The 11,089-nt window shown below is 41.6% G+C and overlaps 1 protein-coding gene across 2 annotated transcripts; it reads right to left on the bottom strand.

The window, feature by feature from the left end:
• Positions 1–536: 536 nt before the first annotated feature.
• ARL1 (ADP ribosylation factor like GTPase 1) lies at positions 537–11,025 on the bottom strand. 2 transcript variants are annotated; one of them, XM_044455723.1, is made up of 6 exons: positions 10,891–11,025; positions 4,515–4,652; positions 3,591–3,672; positions 2,456–2,567; positions 998–1,176; positions 537–870 (listed from the first exon to the last, which is right to left on the bottom strand). In XM_044455723.1, the coding sequence occupies exons 1-6, from the start codon at positions 10,892–10,894 to the stop codon at positions 840–842; spliced, it is 546 nt and encodes a 181-aa protein (XP_044311658.1). In that variant the 5' UTR covers positions 10,895–11,025; the 3' UTR covers positions 537–839. The 2 variants fall into 2 exon arrangements, with proteins under 2 accessions (XP_044311658.1, XP_044311659.1); XM_044455724.1 differs by lacking the exon at positions 10,891–11,025 and adding an exon at positions 10,256–10,279.
• Positions 11,026–11,089: the final 64 nt, after the last annotated feature.

Below are 11,089 nucleotides of genomic sequence, written 5' to 3'. Positions count from 1 at the left end.
AATTGCTACATTTTCATACAGTTGTGAAAGTATTTGTCCAGATTACATCTTCTGGACCTCTGTGGACTTCCGTCCTAGAAAGTCTGAGCAAAATTGAGACACAGAATTAAGTAACATTTGTTTTTTGTTTTTTTGCTTAATGAAATGGGTAGGATCTCCTGTTTAGCTCAATTTTTCTCACACACACACACCAATCATAAATTTCCACTCTTGTAATTCTCAACCTGACAATTTGCTCTGGGAGTTTTCCTGCATGTTTATTAAGTACTCCAAGCCCTTCCTTATTCAAAGAATGAAACTGGGCATAAACTGTCACTCAGCTGCCAAGTTTGGCCACAGGGTCTTCTGGGAAACAAGTGGCTGTTTTGAGAACACTTAAGTACACACAACATTTTGGCATTTAGGCCATCCTACAAGAGTTCTTATCTTTTAAATGTGCCACCCAGAACAATCAGGTTTCTGACTATCTTAAACTATTCTTAACTTCAAAAATAAACACACAGGTAGCTAGCATGAAATAGAAAATCTAGACATACGATAGTTAAATATTTATTAGTGTTAAATAGTTTTGAACACTTAGATTTCTAAGTAACAAAGGTATATTCCAATTATTTATTTTCATGGTCTAACTTCGGTTACATAACTCTCATAAAAATTGATGTTACATATGTAACTTACACAAGAAATGGAGTAAACATAGTCCAGACAAACATTCAGGTGATTCAGTGTGATTTACAATGCACAGAAATCCCATCTTTTCAAAAGGTAACATTTTGTCAGTTCTATTTACAGCATTGCATTCATTCACATGACTGCTGAAGAAAAACTTCAAGTCCATTTTACTGCCTGCTCTTCAAGGTCTCCACCAACCTAGAAAGAGAGTTTATGTGATATTTCAAAAAATATTTTTTAAAAGCAGTATGAATCCTTGTTTACAGCAGCCAATTATAAATTACAAAACAGAGCCTTAATGGAGTTTAAGAAAAATGGTACTTACCACTCCATTGCTTCATCAAGTCCAGTGCCTTTGGTTGCAGATGTTTTGAATATCTGCCATTTTCGATCCTTCAGAGCTGGAAGTCCAAGTGCATTTGCCATTTCTGTAGGAGTCATGGCCTGTTCCATATCCTGTTTGTTTGCAAACACAACTAAAATGGCTTTCTTTAGTTCTTCTTCCTGTAAAACAGAGTAGTTTTCAGAGACTGAAGTCATACAAGGTACCTAAAGCATACGTGCAGTACTATAGAGCTATGTGGTTGCTGCTGTTATGTGCTATCATCTCCAACTTTACAGCAATCCTACAAGAATCAATGTCTTTGACAGCTCTGCTCAGCAATTGTAAATTCAAGGCTGTGGCTTCCTTTATGGGATCAATTCATCTTATATTTGGTCTTCCTTTTCTTCTGCCTTCAACTTTCCTAGCATGACTGTCCTCTGCATTCATCTTGCCTTCTCATGATCTGCCCAAAGTGTGACAGCATTAAGTTTTATCATGTTTTGCTTCCAGGGAAAATTCTGGCTTGATTTACTCTAAGGACCCACTTGTTCATCTTTCTATTTAGTCCAAAGGTGGGTTACAAAACACATTTTAAAGTTTGCTTCTAGAAATTCTTCAAACTTAATTGGATATTCTCATTACCTGCTATTTTTGTATTGAAATATAGCATAACAGGTCAATAATCAATAGATAATACTCTGCCATAAAGTAGAATATTCTGAGCATTGATGTTGCAGCTAAGCATATCAACTTTACAACCATACGTATGTATAATACATGCTATCTGCAGCTGAATCTACAGTTGAGTCCTCCATATTGATTAGAGTATATCTCCCTGTTTGAGCGGGGGAAAAGGGTGAAAAGAGAGTGTTAAATTGCTTGCTAGTGGATGTCCACTTGTGCAATAGGAATTTCTCCCTATGTGCTGCCTGAAAATCTGGTTCAGGTGGTGTCTCAGTCCTGCACAGCAGATTCTGAGGGTGTGTAAGGGAGGGGGAACTGCCCCCCTTCCAGCTTCACTGGCGGAAGCTATTCTGTCAATAAAATAGCATCACTGGATCCAACCTACTCACTGAATGTTCAGCAACAACATGCACAGAAGTATCCAACTCCTGTAGTGTGCCCTTTCTTTGCACAGCTCTTTTACTTGAATATAGCCAAAGAATTCTACATAATGCTCTTCATTACCCCTTTCTCTGTGATCGTTGTCCACCTTATTCAAGCTCTGAGTGTATGCCTTATGTAATATGTGGCAGTACAAAGTTTCCAGCTCAAGTCCTTTCTAAAACTGGATTGAAACGATGCACAGAGGGGCAGAGATATGAACAAATGTATTCAATAAAAGAATCAAAAGCAGCAATTACGAATCTCGGGTTGACAGTAAGTTTCATCCATGTCATAATTGTTTTACTAATTTGAGAGGCAGTTATCTGTAAATAACATTTCTCCATTTCCTACCTCCAACATGGCAACAAGCTCAGACTTTGAAATTCCTATTCTGTCTCTGTCACAGCTGTCCACTACATAGATGACTGCATCTGTATTGGAATAGTAGCATCTCCAATATGGCCTGGAAAATAATCAGTATTTGATTTTAAAAACTGTACATTAACCTAAAGTGAAATGATTATAACTTCTCCATGCATTTGCTGGAATATAAAAAGGCACCTTTTTCAAGCTGCACTGTTGCTATTTTTATGAATATCACAATTGTTAAATAAGGAACTGAACTATTAACTTAAAATCTTTCTACTAAGACATTTATTTCTTAGTTTAGCCCAAAAAGTGCTGCTTTCCTCTTTCATTTGTCTTAGCAGCAGTAATGTCAAATTGAACTGCTAGCACATGTATGTCTTCAAAAATCCAGTCTTTCATCATTGAGGAATACCAGTGGCAAAAAAGGTACTAACTCTCAATTAGGGCACAAAGACAAGAATTTAAGTTGGCTTCAAGACAGCAGTATATTCAATGAACATGGCGAATTCTACTCAAAACAAATTGCCTGCATAGAAGTGATCCTTCAGACTGGATTTCACATATATGCACATTCTGGAAGCTTCTCAACCTCTCCTCCCCAAAGCAATCCTTTCACCCCCCTGAAAGTACTACTGGTCCATAATGGAATGGCCTATGGTGCACAGGGAATTGCCTAGAGATGCCTGTAAGTGGAGTCCTTTTGTCTACAGAAGGCAGGCAATGGTGCAGTTAGCCATGCATTTCAGGGGGGATGTCTGGAGTCCTGGCTAACACTCAGCGGAGAAGTACAGCCCCACTGGCATCCAGCACGTCCACATGTAGCAACTGCTGCTTGCTTAGCTAGGACAAATCGATGATGTGCTCTGTTACTGGAAAAGGAAGGCTGCAGCAGCATCCAATCACAGTGGAGGCAGCAAGCTGCTGCTTCTGCTGATTGGCCAACTTAGCTTCCCCACACCAGTATCAGTGTGTATTGTTGATCAATTCAGCAGCAGGAGTAATGGCTACTTTTGTAAGAAATTGGTCTTGTAAGGTACTGAAATTCTTTTGCAAAAATTTAAATAAACCCTAAACTATCAATTAAATATTTCAGCTTGCTTCAGCAGATGAGCTATACCTGATGCTTGTCTGTCCTCCTAAGTCCCAGACTTGAAATTTCAGGTTCTTGTAGGTTACTGTCTCAACATTGAAACCAATTGCTGGAAGAGAAAGCCAAGTAACTTACTGGCATATATTAAAAGGACAAACAAATACTTGGTTTTTTTTTTCATTTGTATACACAAATTCAATACACAAAATGATGTGGTTTGTTTCTTGCTTCTAACAAATTGTGTTATTGTTGCTCAGTAATACATTCAATAACTTGAAAATTGTATCTGCTATTCAAGTTCAGAAAAACAGACCACAGCAAAAAAGTTAAGTAAAGGATTAAAAGGGATGGTAAGATATGGATAGAAAGCAGTATCACAAGAATGCCAATATTCTTATTTATTTGACATGTTTCTGTCCAGACTGTGACACTAGCATTCTTTTAACATTAACACCGATCACTTTTGATCTCTACAACTTAGATTCTCAAAATATAGATTGATATATGTTGACAAACCTTAATGGTAACAAAATTCAGTTGTATGGCTCAATAATAGAAATAATGAAACATTCTAAATATTTATTTGTTCACTCTATGTTACAAAAGAAAAGAAAAAACACAAGAATGCAATTTATTTCCATTTATGTGCACTTCCCTGATCACCTTCACTTGCCACATTTATTTATTATATTTATGTCTTGCCCCTTTTCCTGCAAGGAACCCAAGGTGGCTTACATACCCTTTAATCCTAACAACAATGCTGTGAGGTACGTAAAGCCGAGTCTGGTTTGAAGCCACCTACTGTTGTTTCATGGTCAAATGGGGACTAGAACCTGAATCTCCTGAATTCAACACACTGCCTGGTGTGCATTTCATTAACGAGTGTACTAACAAAAGATAGAGCATTACATTACATGTGATGTATCACTTTTACTTTAGAAAATTACTTACTAGGAATGGTAGTCACAACTTCTCCAACTTGTAATCTGTAGAGGATTGTGGTCTTTCCAGCTCCATCTAATCCCAAAATTAAAATTCTCATCTCCCGTGTACCAAATAAACTGGAAAATATGGTTGAAAAAAAGCCACCTACAAAAAAGAAAAAGAGAGATACTCTTAAAATTGGACAGTGTTGTTATAGATTATTTAACTATATTCAGCAGCTCATTTCCAAAGGCAAATGTACTTCTAAGGCATTATCCACTTACAACAAGGCAGAAACAACATAAATAGCAATACTAAGAAGGTCTTCCTCAGACAGACCAATAGGCTATTCAGTCCACTGTCTTGTTTTAGATTCCAAATATCATTGCTGGATATCTTTAAGAAGTCTACAAGTTTGTCCTACAACAAAATGTTGCAATAACCTAACAGGCCTACTATTGGCTAGTATTTTAATGTTTTTAGCCATTTAGAGATCCCTGTCAGGCTATTCAGCAGCCTATAAATTTGAAAATAAATAATAAATAAATAATACTCCTATTTATGGGTCTGATCAACCAGCCATGCCTTCCACTAGCAGGATGTTCCATTCCTCCCTCCCTGGTTTTCTGTTTCTCTTTTTAAACTGACATTCAACATTCTGAGGTTATTAAACATGTTCAATCTTCACTTAGCTATTTTTGAGAGAACCCCTTAGATTTTTTAAAAAAGAAATCAAAGTGGGAGCTCTTTCATGGCTGTGATATAAGGTGGACGTGCAACACAAACTCTGACTTAGATTTCCATTGTAACATCAACTCAATGGCGACAGTGACACACGCACTGGTCACTTCCCAATTAGTCTTCTGTAACACGCTCTACGTGGGGCTGCCCTTGAAGACGGTCCGGATACTTCAATTGGTGCAAAACAGAGCTGCCAGGTTGCTGACAGGGACTGGGCATTGTTCTCATATAACCCCAGTCCTTCGTCAGCTTCACTGGCTCCCCACTGAAGTCCAGGCCCAAGTCAAGGTGTTGGTTATCACCTACAAAGTCCTTAACGGCTTGGGACCTGGCTATCTAAAGGAGCACTTGCGTCCATATATGCCCTCCCGCCCCTTGAGATCAGTGGCAGAGGCCCTTCGGGAACCCTCCGTGAAAGATATTAGGAGGGTGAGTACCTGGAGGAGGGCCTTCTCTGCAGTGGCGCCCCGTCATTTGTTTTTCGGCGCCAGACCAAAACCATGTTATTTAAATGTTATTTTAATTGTTGATTGTATTTATTGATTTTATATCTGTGCCAAGATGTCTCCGGATTTTTAAGGTAATTGTATAATTGTTTTGTAAGCCGCTCCGAGGCTTTTTACAAATGGGGCGGCATATAATGTTCTAAATAAATAAATAAATAAAACAAACTCCTCCCTAGCCCACAATAGGCTCTAAAAAATCCCCAAATGTGGACTAGCTCCCTTAAAACTACATGCAACATGAACAAGAGAATTCTACAGAAGATATTTACATGACATCTACAGTCATATTCCCACTGGTTCAATTACCACACAAAAATATACTATCTACAATCTGGCATCCAGACAACACAAAATTACCTTGGATGAATACATTCACTGAGCAGGTTTCACACTACATAACAAATCACACTCAAAACTTGAGCATGGCTTAAGTGTGAGTTATTGATGAATTATATGTTGTTGTGTCGTGTAAAGCCATACAAACAAACCACTGACCCTCTACTCAAAACTGCTCTTTCCAAGCAAGGGTACTAGAAAAAAGAACTGGAGTACAAAACAAGCCACCCAAATGACCCAAAACATTCCAGATACGTTGGAATGCACTGTTACAATACACAAAGAAAGCACACAGTAAGTGCATACATACTCATCCTATCTTGGAAATTTAAAGAGCATTGTTGTTGTTGTTAGTCACGAAGTCGTGTCTGACCCATCGAGACCCCATGGACAACATTCCTCCACCCTCTCCTATCCTCCACCATCTCCCAGAGTCTGCCTAAACTCACACTGACTACTTCAGTGACTCCAGTCACCTCATTCTCTGCCATCCCCTTCTTCTTTTGCCATATATTGTTCCCAGCATTAGGCTCTTCTCCAGTGAGTCCTTCCTTCTCATTAGGTGGCCAAAGTAGGTGGCAGTGATCTTGGAGCCGAGGAAAATAAAATCTGTCACTACCTCCATTTCTTCCCCATCTATTTGCCAGGAAGTGATAGGACCGGATGCCATGATCTTAGTTTTCTTAATGCTGAGTTTCAAGTCAACTTTTGTGCTGTCCTCTTTCACCTGCATCAAGAGGCTCTTTAGTTCCTCTTCACTTTCTGCCATTAGAGTGGTATCATCTGCATACCTGAAGTTGTTGATACTTCTCCCGGTGATCTTAATTCCAACTGGTGATTCATCTAGCCCCGCCTTTCTCATGATGTGATCTGCATTTAAGTTAAATAGGCACAGCGACAGTATACAGCCTTGCCGTACTCCTTTTCCAATTTGAACCAATCAGTAGTTCCATGTCCCCGCTGTTGCTTCTTGACCTGCATACAGGTTTCTCAAGAGACCAATAAGATGGCCTGGTACTCCCATCTCTTTAAGAACTTGCCACAATTTGTTGAGATCCACACAATCAAAGGCTTTGGCATAGTCAATGAAGCAGAAGTATATGTACTTCTGGAACTCCCTAGCTTTCTCCATGATCCAGCATATATTGGCAATTTGATCTCTAGTTCCTCTGCCGCTTCGAAACCCTGCCTGTACTTCTGGCAGTTCTTGGTCCACAAGCTGCTGGAGCCTAGCTTGTGGAATTTTGAGCGTAACTTTGCTAGCATGTGAAATGAGTGCAATGGTGCAGTAGTTTGAACATTCTCTGGCATTGCCCTTCTTTGGAATTGGAATGTAAATTGACTTTTTCCAATCCTGTTGTGTTTTCCAAATTTGCTGGCATATTGAGTGTAGCACTTTTACTGCATCGTCTTTTAAGATTTTGACTAGCTCAGCTGAAATACTGTCTCCTCCACTAGCTTTGTTGTTGCTAAGACTTCCTAAGGCCCTTTTAACTTCACATTCCAGGACGTCTGGCTCAAGGACAGCAGCCACCCCATCATGGTTATCAGGGACGTTAAGCTCTTTCTTGTATAGTTCTTCTGTGTAACCTTGCCACCTCTTCTTAATCTCTTCTGTCTCTGTTAGGTCCCCGCCATTTTTCTCCTTTATCATGCCCATCTTTGCATGAAACATTCCCTACATATCTCCAATTTTCTTGAAGAGATCTCTGGTCCTCCCTACTCTATTGTTTTCTATTTCTTTACACTGTTCATTTAAGAAGACATTCTCATCTCTTCTAGCTATTCTCTGGAATTCTGCATTCAATTGGGTATATCTTTCCCCTTCTCCCTTGCCTTTCACTTCTCTTCTTTCCTCAGCTATTTGTAAAGCTTCCTCAGACAGCTATTTTGCTTTCTTGCATTTTTCTTTGGGATGGTTTTAGATGCAACCTCTTGTACAATGTTCCAAACCTTCATCCATAGTTCTTCAGACACTCCGTCTATCAGAACTAATTCCTTAAATCTATTTGTCACCTCTACTGTATATTCATCAGGAATATAATTTAGGTCATACCCAAGTGGCCTAGTGCTTTTCCCTACTTTCTTCAATTTTAGCCTAAATTTTGCAACAAGAAGCAAGTGATCTGAGCCACAGTCAGCTCCTGGTCTAGTTTTTACTGACTGTATAGAGCTTCTCCATCTTTGGCTGCACAGCACATAGTCAATCTGATTTCTGTGTTGACCATCTGGTGATGTCCATGTGTAGAGCAGTCTCTTGGGTTGTTGGAAAAGAGTGTTTGCTATGACCATTGTATTCTCTTAACAAAATTCTACTAGCCTGTGCCCTGCCTCATTTTGTACTCCAACGCCAAACTTGCCTCTTATTCCAGTTATCTTTTGGCTTCCTATTTTAGCATTCCAATCCCCCATGATGAAATGGAGGTCTTTTTTGGTGTTATTTCTAGAAGGTGTTGTAGGTCTACATAGACCTGGTCACCTTCAGCCTCTTCAGCACCAGTGGTTGGGGCACAGACTTGGACTACTGTGATCTTGAATGGCTTGCTTTGGATTCGAACTGAGATCATTCTGTCATTTTGGAGATTGTATCCCAGTACTGCTTTTCCTACACTTTTATTGACTATGAAGGTTACTCCATTTCTTCTGAGGGATTCTGGCCTGCAGTAGTATACACAATGGTCATCTGAATTAAATTCACGCATTCCTGTCCATTTTAGTTCACTGATTCCCAAGATGTCAATGTTCAATCTTGTCATCTCATGTTTGATCACGTTGACCTTACCTTGATTCACAGATCTTACATTCCAGGTTACTATGCTATAATGTTCTTTGCAGCATCAGACTTTCCTTTCACCACCAGATACATCCACAACTGAGTGTCCTTTTGGCTTTGACCCAGTCGCTTCATTCTTTCTGGTGCTACTAGTATTCGTCCTCTGCTCTTCCCCAGTAGCACAATGGACACCTTCCAACCTGAGGGGCTCATCTTCCAGCGCCGTTATCTTTTTGCCTTTTGGTAGTGTCCATGGGGTTTTCATGGCAAAGATACCGGAGTGGGTTCCCATTTCCTTCTCCAGTGGATCACGTTTTGTCAGAGCTCTCTGCTATGACCTGTCCGCCTTGGGTGCCCCTGCATGGCATAGCTCATAGCTTCATTGTACTGCACAAGTCCCTTTGCCATGGCAAGGCAGTGATCCATGAAGGGGACTTTTACACTGTTGACATATAAAGAAATCATATATACCAATCAAAGCACATGGTCTATCATACACAGCACAAAAGATGGGAAATGAAATTGCACTGGTAGGATGAGACATCCCATGATGACAAGCAAACCAATGCCATAAGACAACCATAGGTACAAATTTGCTAATCAGCCATTTTCCTCCTCTCTACTATTATTTTGAAAGGAATCTAATTTCCTTTGAAATGCATGCCTGGGAACCAAACAGCATTTTAACCCAAGCACAACAGAAAGTGGTACTCCTCAAGAATTAAGATTTTGGAATGATTATAACATTGTCTACTTTTTAAAATTATGGATGTTCATAAGCTTTTAATATGCTTTTCTAAGACAATAGTGCAGATAGTTCTTTGTCAACAACGTGTATTTTCTGTTTTGAAATTAATTGATAACAAGATATCACGAAATCTTCTTGTACACGTGCATGCTCTCTCTCTCTCTCTTACACACACACACACACACACACACACACACACACAACACACACTTTGCAGTCCTGTTACCTGGTGCTTTGTAAAGATGTTAGTAAAAACTAAACAGTGTATGTAACTAATTACATAGCCTAAGACCATTTTGCATCATTACCATCTTCTACACTGAGGTATACAGAACTGTTCTTTTTTCCTTGCTGCCAACAAATCAAAGGTAATAGGCAAATTCCCTTCCTTTGCAGGGTCAAAATCCACTGCAGCAGGGAAAGGATAATTTCCTTTCTCTTACTTCAGGATTACAGACTGCTGGTCTTTGGTGATCACGTTACATGGAAAAGGCTGAGGGCTTTGTTTTTTTTTTAAACCAAGGCACAAGCCGATACCACTTCTCAGCTAACTGAAGCAGCTGCTAAGTGGCACTGCCCCACGAAGGTACGAAGGCGAAACTTCCGAGGACTGTGGCAACTACGCTGCTCCCCCAAAGCCCTTTGCTGAAGTGAAGCGGCTTACGCAGGTGCTCGGAGAGAAGGAGCGGTGCAGGAAGAGGCTGCCGCCGTCATCTCCTGCGCAGGGTCGAGTCAAAATCGAGAGCTGTGTTCTCCGGGACCCGGTCTCCACACATCATCAGGAGACGAGGGCCTGTCGTGCCTGGCACTGCGCCTGCCTGCCTGCCCGCCCCCGCGCGGAACCGGCGCCCGCCTCCCGGCTTGCCTGGGGATCTACGGCTTGGGCTTCCGCGCAGCGGGCCAGAGCACGTGCACGTCACACGGCAGGAAACTCGCAGGAGGAAGACCTCACGGACGTCTCTCTCTTCCAGCTTGTCCACACCCCCACAAGCTGCGGGTAGTATTTCCCCTTTCTCGATTTCTCTTTCCAGCCTGAGAGAGCCGCCGCTCTCGAACGGCAAAGGCAGAGAGGCTGTGCAAACGACCCTAAGGCCTCGGTGACTACCCCGGCGCAAGCCCCCCCTCGGATCTCTCCCGAGGCAGAGAGAGAAACTCCGCGACAGAGCCGCTTCTCTCCCCGGCACCCCCCACCGTTTCTGGGAGACCTATTGTTCGCCTGCGTCTCCGCGCCTCTAGCTACGCCTCGCTCGCTCGCCCTCCCGCCCGCAGCCAGCCGCCCGCCCTTGTCCCTTTCCTCACCCATCGCAGCGGAGTTTATGTGTCGCTTCTCCCTCCGAGAAACCACGCAGCCCCCTCCTGCGCCTCCGCCGCCGCCGTTAACCCGGAAATCGCGGCAAGGCTGGTTCCACGTCGGCCGCGTCCCTCAGCCACGCCCCCTGCGTGCCTCCAGCGAACAAGAGGCGCGCGTCTCTGCTTCGCGCTTTCGACACGAACAAGT

The sequence above is a fragment of the Varanus komodoensis genome, unplaced genomic scaffold (genome assembly GCF_004798865.1).
Source record: "Varanus komodoensis strain SLA01 unplaced genomic scaffold, ASM479886v1 scaffold8, whole genome shotgun sequence".
NCBI classification, from domain to species: domain Eukaryota; kingdom Metazoa; phylum Chordata; class Lepidosauria; order Squamata; family Varanidae; genus Varanus; species Varanus komodoensis.
This window is presented reverse-complemented; position numbering and strand designations above follow the sequence as displayed.